Here is a 15,768-nt window from a genome sequence, read left to right as displayed (position 1 = left end):
CCTGCCTCAACCCGCAGCCCCCTCCCGCACTCCAAATCGCTCACTTCTAGCCCCGCCCCGCACCCCCAGTTAGAGCTCTCACCCGCTCCAGCGCTCCCAACCCCCTGCCCCAGCCCAGTGAAAATGAGTGAGGGTAGGTGAGAGCGAGCCGCTGAGGGAGGGGGAATGTAGTGAGTGGGGGCGGGGCTTGTGGAAGGGGCGGGGCCTCAGGTAAGGGTGGGGCTAGGGTGTTCGATTTTGTGTGGCTAGAAAGTTGGCAACCCTAGATGTGAGCGGGGAGGGTGAGCTGAGGACTTGCACCTGCAGCCGAGGTCCAGGGTCAGAGCCTGAAGCCCCAAGACCGGAGTCTGCCACCTATGACTCCAGGGCTGAGGCTTGAAATCCGAGCTTCACCACTCCCAGGAAGGTGAGGAACTCGCTGCTGCCTGCTCCTCTGGCTTTTGTGGATTCTGAGGGAGGCAGGACCCACCCCCTGCTGGTGGCCCCCCAGCCCCTTCCCCCTCCAGTCACTGCCCAGGAAGTTGTGGCATAGAAAAGCCCCTGGTGGCCGCATTTGAGAAACGCTGTGGTTTCTACCGACCACTTGTCCTATGGCTTTCAGCTCTTGTTCTCCATTGTTTCCATTAGATCCAGCAGATGGCGTTGGTGTATAACAAATTTCTTCAGTCCTTAGAAGAATGTAATGTTTCATTCATTTCAAAAAGAAAAGGAGTACCCGTGGCACCTTAGAGACTAACAAATTTATTAGTCTCTAAGGTGCCACGGGTACTCCTTTTCTTTTTGCGAATACAGACTAACACGGCTGCTACTCTGAAACCATTCATTTCAAAGATTTTATATCTGGTTTTTTTTCTGTATTATCTATACTGTGAATTGGAATCTCTGCTCAGTTTCAAAGTTTTGCCTTGGTTAGCTGCTTATATCTTTCAGTGAGACAAGGTGGGTGAGATAATCTCTTTTATTGGACCAACTTCAGTGGGTGAGAGAGACAAGAGTTGAGCTTACACAGAGCTCTTCTTCAGGTCCTGGCCAGTAGCTCAAAAGCTTGTCTCTCTCTCCAACAGAAATTGATCCAATAAAAGATATTCCCTCACCCACCTTGTCTGTCTAATATCCTGGGACCAACAACACCGCATATATCTTTCAGTGTTCTTTTTCCTTGTAGTGCCATACAGTTCATACCACTTAATTCAGCATTTATTTAGAAAGAAAGCGAACAAAATCACTTTACAGCTCCTCTAAATTTAGTGGACTTAGTCCATACATTCTTTGATTGTATCCAATACCTTTTATTTCACATCTTTCAGGGCTTGTTGTGGAACAAGAAACATTTATTTTGAAAAGACAGACAGGGTAATCAGATATAGAGAGATGGTACCTTTAATTCATAAAGCAGATAAATGTACAGTTTCTAATTTGGGATAAAGACTGTTGGTTTGAATTTCTTGGGGTATCGGGAAGCTTGACCTATATACATTCTTCATATTTCTATAGGTCGCCTAGCAAGCATTCTTAACTGGTGTAACTCAGTTTCTACACGCATCTCTGGTTCTTGATAGGAAACAGAAGAGTACTCTGCACAGGAAAACAAGCAATTATTCTCGTCTGTCACCTGGTAGGGGCTCTCTTTAGCTAGACCAAGAGAGATGGAAGTCTCATCCACAAGCAAATTATGGGAGTCTTTGATGTGAGAGTCTGACAATAGCTGGAAGACTCCTTAACAAGCACAGGTTTCAGAGTAGCAGCCGTGTTAGTCTGTATTCGCAAAAAGAAAAGGAGTACTTGTGGCACCTTAGAGACTAACAAATTTATTAGAGCATAAGCTTTTGTGAGCTACAGCTCACTTCATCCTTTCCTGGGGAATGTGTACTTCAGGTCTAGCTTAACTAGACATGTTTCCCAGACAAGATGTCCCGCACATTTGGATGTGCAGATTGATCCCCATTGTCTTTAGTCCTGAGAGGAAGCTAAAGTTGGGAGTGTGTATGCAATGATTAGTTGTAATTCTAATTGCCATGTTTAGTTTCCGGATTAAAAGGGGCCTGCGAGGGAGCTATAGTAACTTAGTGCCAGTATGTATTCAAGGCATGTTTGACATCTATACAGCTTACAACTGAGAACATATTAACTCTAGACCCAGAGTGGCAGAAATTGGCTTTGGATGGCATCAGTTAATGCCAGTCCGGTGAGAAGTTTAGTGTGTTCTTTCACAATGGTTACTTTTATCATCTCCCAATCTGCTTCAATTTTCTAGTTCGCTCAAGCCCTTACAAAATTCATTGCCGAGCAGGAGATTGTGGATTTGAAGGTTTGGACGAGCCAGCTGAAGAGAACCATCCAGACAGCCGAGTGCTTGGGGGTCCCCTATGAGCAGTGGAAGATTCTGAATGAGATTGATGCTGTGAGTACAGTGGGGAAATGGTCCAAAGCTATACACTGAACTTTTGGGGGTTTGTAAATAAGAATAGTGAACATGAAATAATGTCTTTCCCCTCCCATCTAAACATTTTCTGAGCATTAATTATGCTTCACAACACTATCTATTTATATTGTACCCCTCGCCTCTGAGAGTTATAGGACTGCTTGGTGTAAAATTGAAAATGTCTAAGGGGCTTTTACCTGTCTAAGTATCCCAGTGCTCTTTACAGCAGATACCATTGAAAACTCAACATTCAGGATCCCAGGTACCTGCAACAACCAACTACAGCCCAACGGGCATATGTTGGGCTTTCAGTGGTTCCCACTGTAATTCTTTCATGCAAATAAGCTGTAAAGATAATAACATGGAAATAAATATGTTTTCATTATTTGCAGATTTAAAAACCAACAAACCAAAACCACAGCCATAGAACATAAAGGTTTGGGTTTAAAATTCAAACTAGAAAACACATTGCAGTTATTTGTGGGGGAACTTTTTGCTCCTTTGCTGAGGTCATTTCTGTTGCATTCATAGATTCCAAAGCCAGAAGGGACCATTGTGATCACCTGGTCTGCTATTCCCCCATAACACAGGCCAAAAAAACCTCACTAAGAAACTAGTTTCCAATGAGGGGCTCGGTCCCGCAGTGCAGAGGTTGAGTCTCGTATTCATCCAACTGAGCTAGTCTGCCTGCATCTGCATAATGAGGATGTTAATGCTTGCCTACTTTTCAGGAGAGGTGGGAGACTTAAGGAATTAATGTTCGTAAGCCCGCTCCATGGTTCTCAGGCATAAAGTGCTGCATTAGAATTACTCCTGTCTCTTACGAAATGTAAAATACCACATAGGCACAGAATCTTGTGTGTTCAATCCTCCCCCCACCCCCAGGCGTAAATCTATTGAAATGAATTCCCTTGTAACAAACTCCTTTTCCACCAGGGAGTGTGTGAAGAGATGACATATGAAGAAATTGAAACTCAGTACCCAGATGAGTTTGCGCTGAGGGATCAAGATAAATATCTTTATCGTTATCCTGGAGGAGAGGTGAGCAGGTTTAAAATAATAATGTAGCTGAATATGTGTAGATAGGAAAGAAGGGAAAAATTAAAATGAAATTAGATTTATGTTGGAAATGGCAATAGACCTAACGGTAGTATCCCAAATTTAGTTGTAATACAGTGGGTTACTGATCAGTGACTAGATTGTCTGTTTCCTTTATAGTGCCATGCAAGTGATACTACTTGATTATATTTGTAAAATGCATTAGGGCTATTGTATTATTTCCTTGGGACTGTGGGTAGACATAGGGGTCCTTCTGTGTGGAGCTGATTGCAGGGAGAGAGCCATAGACATGATTATTTTATTTTATTTATTATTTATTTTTATTTACATCTGTTGAAAATGTTGCTAGAAATCTGACTATCTCCACAAATTTAGGGGCCAGTTACTAATCCAAAAATATATCTAGCTTTTTTTCCCTCAGCGATATTGGTTCTTCTATATCTTCCGTATTTTAAGGGTTTTTTTAACCTGTGTTTTGATTCATGTGAAGCAATTTTAAGCCCTGTTCTTGGTTTTGGCATCTTTGCACGCTTGTGAAACCCCTAAACATCCTTATGCTGTTGAATCTTTCCCTTGATTTCTAGTCGTACCAAGACTTGGTCCAGCGTTTGGAGGCTGTGATTATGGAGCTAGAGCGTCAGGGCAGTGTTCTGGTTATTGCCCACCAGGCTGTTATGCGGTGCCTGTTGGCCTACTTCCTTGACAAGAGCGCAGGTATGAAAGTAAATTCACTGTGTTAGGGTGGGGGTTGCTGGTTACATCACAGAGCTTCTGGAAGGGAGGCTTGCATTATTCATTTAATTTTTACAAAAACAGAACTTTTTGAGGAAAAAAAATGTCAGTAAGATCGTACTTCACACTTCTCAAGCCTCTTTTAGCCTGGAGTATCTGTAAGTGCTTCACAAACAGTTTTCCTTGCAGTGCCACTGAAATGCGGCCATTTCGGGTGTGAGAGTTTAGGAAGGTTCGTCTGGATAGGCCCTGTTATTGGGACTTGAGAGATGTGGGCTTCAGTTCCTGTCTCTGCCACAGACACTTCTATGACATTGGGCAAGTCACATAATCAACCCCGTGCTTCAGTTTCCCATCTGGAAATGGGGGTGATACCGTTTTACCTGACGGGGGCGAGGAGGGTAAAATCCATTCATGATTGTGAGGTGCTCAGATAGAGTGGCAATGAGTCATGTACGTACTTACAGAGAAAGCATCACCCAGCCAATTTCTTGACAGCAGTGAGGCTAGATGGCACAGAGAAGGCAAATTATGGCCGAGGACACAGAGGTGAACTTTTAAATTTCTGAAGTGTTTGCCACAATCTTTAAGGTTCTCCCAGGCAGAAACCCTTAGAGCTCTGTGGCTGCAAGAAGCTATGTCTACACAGCAATTAGACACCCACGACTGGCCCATTGCCAGTTGACTCGGGCTCGCAAGGCTCGGGCTAAGAGACTCTTCAACTGTGGTGCAGACATTGCAGCCCGAGCTCAAACGTCTACACCACAGTGAAACAGCCCTTTAGCCCAAGCCCTGTGAGCCCACGTCAGCTGGCAGAGGTCAGCTGCAGGTTTTTAATAGCAGTGTAGACATACCCTAAGTTGGTGGGTCTCTGAGAGTTTTTGCTATACGCCTCTGTTTTCAGGGATGTCTGTATCTGCTATTGAAAACTATTTCCACTGGTTAGGAACAAAAAAAAAAAAAATCCCTATCTAAGTACAAAGCCTGTCTGTTGGGACTGTGTTGCTGGCCATGCGGGAGGGATCTTGGAAGGAATCCCGGCCCCACTGAAGTCAGTAGTAAAACTCCCATTGATTTCAGTGGAGCTGGTATTTCAGCTGTTAGGTTCAGCTCCTGGTCTCTTGGTCTTAAAGCTGGCAGGCAGGGACTGATGCTTGTTAGTCTCTCAGGTGCCACAAGTACTCCTTTTCTTTTTGCGAATACAGACTAACACGGCTGCTACTCTGAAACTTGTGAAGGCAGTGTGATCAGAACTTGTGGTGGGAGGAGCTCTCCTGGCAGACTGAGTAGCAGCAGTAATGTGCCCTTAGATGGAATGATTGGACGGACCTGTGACTTGGTGGCTCAGGGAGGGGAAGAGTTGAAGCAGGAGGGAAGTGCACAAAGCTGATTCTAGGGTGTCCCTCAGGACTGCAGCAGTAGACTTCAGAAGAGATAAGGGGATATCAAATAAATTATGAGGTGTTTACCTTCAACATCTGCTTTTCAGAAAATGAAGGCCCTGATCCTGCAAAGACTTACTCACACATTTTAACTTTAAACACGTGAGCCATCCTCTTGAACCCCATGGGACTTCTCATGGGCTTAAAGTTAAGCAGGTGTGTAAATCCTTGCAAGATCCAGGCCAAACTGAGGAACCACAAAATTCCTGTATAGTTCCAAACTGTGCCCAGTACATGCAGTGTTTAACTTCTCCTTGTCTGGTTTTAGATGAGTTGCCATATCTGAAGTGCCCCCTTCACACCATATTCAAGCTCACACCAGTTGCTTACGGTAAATATTTCCTTTTTTCTCACTTAGCTGAATGTTTATGAATTGGCTGGGCAATTTGATATCAAAATACATATGCAAAATTAAGTGCTACATTTATTGTAAAAGTGAAAAGGAAAATAAGGGGGAGGCAAAATGAGAGAGAACGTTATATTTTTATAAAATATATCTATAAAATGAGTAACAACCAGTTTCTTCTAAAAGAGACCCATTATCTCTGGATTATATTTATTGACCGGGAAACCACTTTTTCCCTCCAGACTTGAACTTCTATCTGGGAATGAACTGAACTCGAACTAGTTTTCATGTCAATAAGTGTAATCCATACAGCATGTATCTTTGTGTGAAGGCTGCCCTTGTTTACTAGCTGCACTTCTGCAGCAAAATCTACAGGAGAAAGTAATTAAAATGTTGCATATCACACACTCATGTAGAATCCGTAATTAATATTAAATCTAAAGTCTTGTATGTGTACAAGTTCTTTACAAAAGAAGAAACTAAATTATTTATTGTCTCTGCAAACAACTGAGTCCAGTTGCCAGTAATTTAACTGAGAATAATTGATTTTAAAAGAAAATCTAGTTCCTCTTTTGAAGTTTCTCTTTTCATCTGGTGAAGGGTGTAAAGTGGAAACAATCACCTTGAATGTTGAAGCAGTGAATACCCATCGAGACAAGCCTTCTGGGAGTACTGTAAGTCTTTACTGAAAATCCCGGCCCTTGATTCAGGGTTGGCAAATTACACAACTCGAGCCTGCGTGAAAGATAATATTGCAAATCTGAACAGTCATTGTGGAGTGCCTGCTAGAAATCTTCCATCCATTTCAGCCATTACAAAAACTGCTTTTGAAGTATTGCCCCTTAAGGATAATTAACTTCTTTGAGCAGAACGATTGCAGGTATAAAATTTTCCAGATATTTAGTTTGTTGTTTCCAAACATGAATGGGAGAAAATTTATTTTTAAAACTGTTTCAATAACCATATTAGGAAAACTGAATGCAAAGTTTATCAATACAGCCTTTTTAAGCTTTAGGGTGATCATCCCAATGTGTAATGACGCATTTCTCCATTGTTATTGCTATGATCTGTCTTTTTAAGGTGCTCATTCTATAATTCTTTAATGTGAGCTCACTCTAGGAACCTATCCTTTCAACAAAGCCCGTTGCCAACTGTGTCCACATATCTATTCAGGGGACACCATCATAGGGCCTAATGACGTCAGCCACACCATCAGAGGCTCGTACACCTGCACATCTACCAATATGATATATGCCATCATGTGCCAGCAATGCCCCTCTGCCATGTACATTGGTCAAACTGGACAGTCTCTACGTAAAAGAATAAATGGACACAAATCAGATGTCAAGAATTATAACATTCAAAAACCAGTTGGAGAACACTTCAATCTCTCTGGTCACTCGATTACAGACCTGAGGGTGGCTATCTTTCAACAAAAAAACTTCAAAAACAGACTCCAACGAGAGACTGCTGAATTGGAATTAATTTGCAAACTGGATACAATTAACTTAGGCTTGAATAGAGACTGGGAATGGATGAGTCATTACACAAAGTAAAACTATTTCCCCATGTTTATTCCCCCCACCCCCCACCGTTCCTCAGACGTTCTTGTCAACTGCTGGAAATGGCCCACCTTGATTATCACTACAAAAGGTCCTTCCCCCCCCCCCCCCCCCGCCTGCTCTCCTGCTGATAATAGCTCACCTTAAGTGATCACTCTGGTTACAGTGTGTATGGTAACACCCATTCGCAGGAGTGGGTGGGTGAGATTCTGGGGCCTGCATTGTGCAGGAGGTCAGACTAGATGATCAGAATGGTCCCTTCTGACCTTAGCATCTATGTATCTAAAAAGCTGTGGAAAGGTCAAGGTCACTGCTGTAACTGTGGTCTGTCTGGAAGGCTAAACCTTCAAGCACCATCATCAGTGCATTTGTTCTATTGCTATTGATTCAGCTAATGATCCAGGTATATGTTTGTATTTGAGGCAACTAGAGAGGTTTTTTGGACCCTGGTCTCCTCATATTGATACTCTTAAATTTAGTAAAGACACATTTATGTATTCTGTGCAAATAAGTACATTATGACACAGAACTTTAGGCACAGATGGTGGGGAATGACCCCTTATGACTAGAAAGTGGATATGAACATCGACCTTAGCCATCAGGATGTTAGGGAACAGAAGATAGTGGCAGTGTGAGAGCCAAATTCAGCTGTGGTGTGGGCGGGTGCACATCTACTGAAATGCAGATGTTAGAACCGCAATGAATGTGTAATGGACTCGGCTGCTGTCCCCACCCCTTCCCTGGGCTTCAGAGCCCAAGCTCCAGCCTGAGCCATAACTCCAAAACGCTGTCTACACAGCTATTTTTAGAGTGCTAGCACAAGCCCCGCTATCCCACATCTGTTGACCTGGGCTGGGAAGCTCCCTTCCGTGGGTTACGTGAGCACATCACAAGGCCCATATTCAGCATCCTACCCTTGTTCAACAGAGCACTTAAACACATGTTTAAATTGTCTGCTGGATTGAGGCCTTACGGCCACATTTTCAAAGGTTGCTTCAGTTATTGAGTGTCCACCTTTACACGCTGACACGGGCCTGATGGTTCAGAGGTGCTGATCATTTGCAATTGCTAGGGTCCAGGTTTTCGCCATCTTTTGACAATCCAGCTCTACATGTTCACATTGAGCACTCAAAAACTGCAGCACTCAGAGTTAAAGGCCATCTGCCAAATCCAGCTTGGTTAACCTGGTGTAAATCGGAAGTGATTCCATTACATTTAGACACGCTTTCGAAAACTTGGGCATTTACCTCTCTCTGCTTTGCAAAGCGTATGTGAAGTGCTGTGAAGCTTGTCATTAATACCTATTTCTAATTTGGTTAAACTTTTTGTGGCATCTAAATTGTTTTATTATTGAGCTACAGGATGACAAGACTATCATAAATTGACAAATTTGGAAGTTGTAGACAGGGCAAAAAGTTTTGAAGGTGTCTTGAAAGGCAACACCTGCATTGAAATGGCCACTTTGAGGAGATTCAGCAAAACTTCAGTGGCAAGTTCAATTTTGGCATTTTATAATTTACATTCAGATTGTGCTAGCGCTGCTCCATTGTTCCTGTGTGATACTCAGCACTGCTTCCATGAAAACAGTAGGAACTGTTACTATTTGATTCTTTGCTTTCGTGGCAAGATACAGCAGCTCTGAAAATAAATCCAAGTGCTTGGGGAAATTTTACTATCAGTACCATTTTTTTTATCTGCATCCTGGTTAAAAAAAATCTTGAACCCACAGAGATAAGGGAAATAAATCTGTTATGGTGCAGTGACGAGAGCATTTTAGCAGCAGCTACTGGACTAAAGCAGTATCTCAACTGTTCTGTGTGCAGTGGGTCTAAAGTAAAAGGAATGTTTAGACATGGATAATTTTGAAGACGGTAACAGGTGAAATTTTATAGTTGAGGGACCTGAATCTGTAGCCACCCAGAAGTTTGAATGTACTCCTATGCAGAGGGCTAGCACAACACCCATGCACCATGTGAATTCTCAAAATAGGACTTCAGTGGTGCATAAAGTTTGTGCTGGTCCTCTGCACAGAGGAATTGTTCCATTGACTTCCATGGGCTTTGCATTAGGCCTCAATTGGTTTGAATGGGAGGCCTGCCTGCAGAGCAGAAGCAGGGTTAGGCTTCTGGTTATGGCAAGTGGAAAGTGTCTCTGGCATCAGGAATATCTTGGTATGAACTTTGATTTCAGATTGTGGTTCTGCTTTTCATTCCTTGTACTATCCTCCATTTTCAATCAGAACAGCCTTCCAAAGAGCCAAACCCCTGTAAGGATAAGAAGAAACAGCTTTACGCCTCTGGCCAGTCCGGACACAATAAAGCGCACACGAAATTACAGTGTTGGGAGCAGGCCTCTCAACCCAATGGGGTCTCTGCTATTCCCAGAGGCTCGAGATGGGGCTGATCAGCAGAAACTACAAGTCAGTCTTCAAGTGGTAACTTCTCTACCTTACCCCTCTCCCCGGTCAAACACAGAACCAATGGCCAAACAATTACTCATACTTTCTAATGGTCCTGTGCGATGCACAAATTAAATACCTTGACGTTTAGATGCCTTATCACCATCCCTGCTTTAAAATAGCTTCAGATTACAAACTCCTTAAGAGTCAGCAAATTGGGGTACAACTGCAGTCGTGTAGGCATAAAATGCCCTGCTCCCTGCAGAGTGAATGCCACTGAATAACAATGAGTTCCTGGTTTGTGTGTTTTTAAAATACGATTCCCTTTTCCAGACAGACAGGTTGATTTTTAAGGGACTCTCTGCTTGCCCGAATATCATAAGGTATATGCGACAAAGTGATCCTCTGATCCCAGTGAAATTGAGCAGCAGCTTTGCATACATGATCTTGTTGTGGGGAGGAGTAATTCTTCCTCTTTGTAAATTGAAATGAATTAGTCTGTTTTTGTTGTTGCAAGCTGGATGCTTAGTTTTTGCACTTCACACTGCATAAATACTGAATTGTAAGTAGCACTTTTAAAGCTGAGGTCCTGATTCACCAGTGTATCTCTGCTTTCACACTGGTGTTGCTTTGCTGATTTCCACAAGCAAAAAAGAATAGCGATAAGGTGACAGTTTGGGCCCCAGTTCAGTTCTAATAATGCTACCGTGGTAATAGTAAAACACAGGTCTAAATTTTCAAAAGTGACAGATTTGGGATACCCAATTTTAAGACACTGTAAAGGAGCCTGATTTTCAGAGGGCCCTTGATGAAAATGGAGACACCCAAAATATCTAGTCACTTTCGAAAATCTGAGCTACGTAGAGTATGTTTTAAAACCTGAAAACATCCCTTTGAACTTAGTATTTAAAAACCATTTCTCCCTGTACTGACATTAACGTTGCAGCTCATCAATATGGAATACGTTGGATTGGACAGAGCCATTTAAATGAGCATTCAGCCAACAAGCTGATTGACTGGCTGGACTTCATTGGTACTTTAGGATGCAGTTTCCATGGCTTGTATGACGTAGTTGTTTCTTGTACACGCCTGCAATGGTCCCTCCTTCACTTGCAATTCTGGGGGTTGTTTCAATTTTTCCTCATTTGCGGCTCGGCTTTTATATTATTACTTTCTAGTCTTTGTTAAAATGCAGTACGAGCTATCCTGTGCTGTTTCTTTTTTCTTTGCAGCTTCAAATGGGAAGTGCTTGCTTGTGAGTATCATTGAACATAAGAATTGTAAGAATTCTCTCTGGCTTTGTTTAGTAAGTAGCAATTCTCTTAATTATAATTGCATGGCAATCATTTGTGGGGGCAGGGGGACAATGAATGCTTGGGGCCGAAGGAAATAATTTGTCACATAATAATAGTTCAGCAAATCAAAGAGAGGCCATTGTTGGTGGAGAATCTGTTTATCATCAGTAAAAAGAAAAGGAGGACTTGTGGCACCTTAGAGACTAACAAATTTATTTGAGCATAAGCTTTCATGAGCTACAGCTCACTTCATCAGATGCATTCAATGAAGTGAGCTGTAGCTCGCGAAAGCTTATGCTCTAATAAATTTGTTAGTCTCTAAGGTGCCACAAGTACTCCTTTTCTTTTTGCGAATACAGACTAACACGGCTGCTGCTCTGAAATTTATCATCAGTGATATTCATCATCTGCAGAGGCAAGTGTGAAGGTTGAAATTGAATTTAATGGTGCATAGGCTTCCCTCTGGCCATCTGCAGAGGGGTGAATTTCACCCCAGATCAGCAAGATTACTGGGATAGATGAATAGTTTATCAGGCCCCAAATACGTTCTGGGTGTAACCCCACAGAAATAATTCAGTGGAATTACACCAGGGGAGATTTTGGCCGTAGGTATCTGTCTACAGCACAAGATGCTAGTAGCTGTAGTCTTGTTGTTGATCCATGTTAGGAATTCTCTACTGAGATGAATAAAGGGCGAGTTACGCACAGAGGTGGATGGCATGATGCAGCCCTAGTCTGCAGGACTTCAGAACCATTTACGTGAAGACTTAAATAAATTTCTGCAGAAGTCTAGTAGCCTGAGCCAGGAACTTTTCGAGTTTTAATTCCTGCTGGGACACCAACTCTCTGAGGCCTTGGGCAGGTCTCTTACCCTATCTGCCTCAGTCCCCCATATATGATAGGCAAGTATTATCTCTGAGTTTTTGTGATGGTTATTTAATTATAGTCCCAAATGGTGCTGAAAACCCTCAACATCCATTGACTTCAAGTGGGTGGTTGAATTAATTTCCCATCTTACAGGAGAAACTTGGTCCCTCACAGGATTGTGAACTTTGTAAAGTGCTTAGACAGTGAAAAGTGCTATGTTAGTGTTAAGTATAATTATTAATTTTCACTAAAATAACCCTACTGGAAGGGTGAATTGGATGGGGCTGAAGGATACTGTAGCATCCGATGAAGTGAGCTGTAGCTCACGAAAGCTTATGCTCTAATAAATTTGTTAGTCTCTAAGGTGCCACAAGTACTCCTTTTCTTGTAGCATCTCTCTCTCTCTCTCTCTCACACATCCGGTGAGAAAGGACATAAATAGTCTATTATCCCTTCTCTCCAGGGAGCCAGCAAACAACATCACCTGTGAGTCCTTGGTTTCTGTCTCAGCCACCAAGTGAGGCTGTGAAGCGAGAAGCCTTTAGTATCACACTGTACAGAATGGCCAGGAAATGATCCGTGCTTCCCTTTGTGCCTATGTTGCTCAGATCCAACCTCGCTGACCACGAGGCCCTTTCTTGTCCCTGCTTTAAATGCCTGAGCGAATGTCACTGCAAATGTTAATACAAATATCTCTTGATGTACTTGATGTTTCAGTTTATACCTTACCTGTGAAATTGAGTTCTATAACTTTGATGTTGCATTTTATTGACTTTATTTGTGAAATGGACTGTGCAATGTGAGATTTGGTTTTATTTAATTTTGTTGTGGTTCTTAGCAGGTGTCTCTTTGGGTTTGTATGGGTGTGTTTTAATGTTATCACAGCATTTTTGCTTTCTCCTCTGGGGAGTGGTATCAGTTTCCCCTATACATTTGTGGCAACTCCATTTAAATGCCTGTGGTATTGCTTTTTTGCCAGTTGTTGAATACTCTTTGCCTAGAGAGCTTCACCCACTGTGGTTACGTGCTGCCATGTGGAAATTGTGTTATGCCCAGTTGTAGCCATTTGGCATGAAATCTCTCTCTTTCTCTCTCTGCGGTGATTTTTGACAGTGCCTGGAACTCGCTTCTATACTCAACAATGTTACTGTTGCTACATTGAATAAGTGACTTTGCTTTAAAGGAATATTCTCAAAAGAAGCTGAAAAATGTTTGCATTAGAACAAGGCCTTCAAAAAAAACTGCCTCTCCTTATTGACCACCTTGGCAGCCAGAGGCATGTTTTAGAATTGGGGTCTGGGAGTCAAAAGTTATGGGTTCCATTCCATGGGTTCCATATTGACTAATTTTATGGTATTGAGCAAGTCACTTAATCTCCCTACACCTTGGTTTCCCATTTGGGAAAACTACCCATGTTTATAAAGCACTTTGAAATCATCCGATGAAAGGTGCTATGTAAGTGCCAAATATCATTGTCGTGGACTATAGAGGAGCTCATTTTCACTATTGGTTTACAATTAGAAAACTGATCTTGAAACAGTTTTTTAAAAACCTCTGCTTTCCAAGGCTTTCTCATGGGGATCCTCTCAATCTGGTATTGCATGTCAAACTGTCAAGATGACCGTGAGGAACAGTTATTCTCTTTTTAACTTTGTTAAAACATCTCAGTTTTTTTTTTTCCATTTCATGGATCCAGTGGCCAGGAACTACCCCATGTAGAGGGATGCACAAACTCCACTCTTCCAGATTATTCCTCTTGGGTGTTCCAGTCATTACAGTACATGGACCCTAATGCACTCCCTCCCACACACTAAAGGGTATCCAAGACAGAATTTAACCCAATAGAAATTTGTTTGCTATTCAACAGAGTTGCAAATACTTCTTGATACTGACAGCATTATGCTCTGAGGAACAGAGATCCTATGGCCTTCTCCATTTTTATAGGCAATGCACTTGTCTTTCAGTTTTGTTGGTAGAAAAAAAAATGGGAGAGAGAAATGCATTTTTCCCCTGTGACACTGAAGCTAGATGCCTTTCCTATTTGACAGTTTAATTTTAGAGCTGTATTGAAACTGCTTTTTAAATTGTCATTTGCTGAGCTGTCTTAACTTATATTTTGCACTTCTGAATCGTATGCCAATTCTCTCTCTGTGCAGAACTGTGTTCTGTAGATGGAAAGGAAAATGGCTGCTGGTTTAATTATTTTCCAGACATCTAACACACACACAGTTAGAATGTATTTGAGCTGTAGCTCACGAAAGCTTATGCTCTAATAAATTTGTTAGTCTCTAAGGTGCCACAAGTACTCCTTTTCTTTTTGCGAATACAGACTAACACGGCTGCTACTCTGAAACCTGTCATTACACAAAGTAAAACTATTTCCCCATGGTATTTCTCCCCCCAACCCCACCCCCCACTGTTCCTTTGGTATTCTTAAAAAGAAAAGGAGTACTTGTGGCACCTTAGTGCCACAAGTACTCCTTTTCTTTTTGCGAATACAGACTAACACGGCTGCTACTCTGAAACCTGTTTGATATTCTTGTTAACTGCTGGAATTAGCCTGCCTTGCTTGTCACCATGAAAGGTTTTCCTCCTTTCCCCCTCCTGCTGCTGGTGATGGCTTATCTTAAGTGATCACTCTCCTTACAGTGTGTATGATAAACCCATTGTTTCATGTTCTCTGTGTGTGTGTGTGTGTGTGTGTGTGTGTGTGTGTGTATATATATATATAAATCTCTCCTCTGTTTTTTCCACCAAATGCATCCGATGAAGTGAGCTGTAGCTCACGAAAGCTTATGCTCTAATAAATTTGTTAGTCTCTAAGGTGCCACAAGTACTCCTTTTCTTATAGTTAGAATGGAAAATTCAGGTTTCATAAAAGAGACTCCGTTCATATTTCATTCTCAAAGACAGTACCAAAAGAAGGAACGCTACAGTCAGGCTTGGGTCTTGCCGTTTTCCGATTTCACTTAAACACCTCTTTTAAGCAGGGAGGGCTGTACTTTGTGTTGAATCAAGACAAGCAAAACGTCCAGTCAGAATCGAACAACTTCCGTTGAATGTCTGCAGAAGTTATGAATATGCATCTACAGGCACAATCAGAACTTATAGTTGCCACACAGTGATATATCCAGGAGCTATTTGTACATTTGTATACATTCCTTAGGATAAATGACTATGTTATGGGTTTCAGGGTAACGTGCCTTGTTTTGTCTTTTATTTTCTCTATCTTAACATACATTTTAAATAACAGATACAGAGAAGTTTTATTTAAATGATAAAGTGATGTTGTGACTGTTTTACCAAAGCTGCAATAATGCACAAAATGTCAGTGGATGTTGCTAGAATGAATGTTTTGGGTATTGTCGGCAAAATAATTATGCAGAAATGGCATCTTCTTAGTTCGCTCCCTGGGAGTCTCTACCTTTCATCTGTGGACTTTACTGACACAAATATGGACACAAACATGGACACATGGGAAGGCAAGATGGATTTTATTCTTCTCCCCTCGCTGTGGGGCTGATCGTGTTCCCACTAAAGTCAGGAAAGTTTTGCCACGACACAAGGAGCAAGCCCCATTAGAATGATCAAGCTCTGGTCCAGTTGCAGACTCTGTATTGCTGGAGATGAGGTAAGAGATAAAAG

General features: G+C 42.0%; 1 protein-coding gene across 9 annotated transcripts in view; it reads left to right on the top strand.

Annotated features, from left to right (window-relative positions):
• PFKFB2 (6-phosphofructo-2-kinase/fructose-2,6-biphosphatase 2) overlaps window positions 1–15,768 on the top strand; it is a 33,250-nt gene that overhangs the window by 9,865 nt on the left and 7,617 nt on the right. For 2 of the 9 annotated variants that reach the window (XM_043500612.1, XM_038379808.2), the window contains exons 9-13: window positions 2,255–2,401; window positions 3,359–3,463; window positions 4,066–4,195; window positions 5,924–5,986; window positions 6,602–6,675. In XM_043500612.1, coding sequence (XP_043356547.1) covers window positions 2,255–2,401; window positions 3,359–3,463; window positions 4,066–4,195; window positions 5,924–5,986; window positions 6,602–6,675 — 519 coding nt within the window. Of the gene's footprint in view, window positions 1–2,254; window positions 2,402–3,358; window positions 3,464–4,065; window positions 4,196–5,923; window positions 5,987–6,601; window positions 6,676–9,802; window positions 9,998–11,193; window positions 11,268–12,586; window positions 14,092–15,768 lie in introns of those variants that run through there. The other 7 variants (XM_038379800.2, XM_038379798.2, XM_038379805.2 and 4 more) reach the window with 7 other exon arrangements.

The sequence above is a fragment of the Dermochelys coriacea genome, chromosome 21 (genome assembly GCF_009764565.3).
Source record: "Dermochelys coriacea isolate rDerCor1 chromosome 21, rDerCor1.pri.v4, whole genome shotgun sequence".
Lineage (NCBI taxonomy): Eukaryota > Metazoa > Chordata > Testudines > Dermochelyidae > Dermochelys > Dermochelys coriacea.
This window is presented reverse-complemented; position numbering and strand designations above follow the sequence as displayed.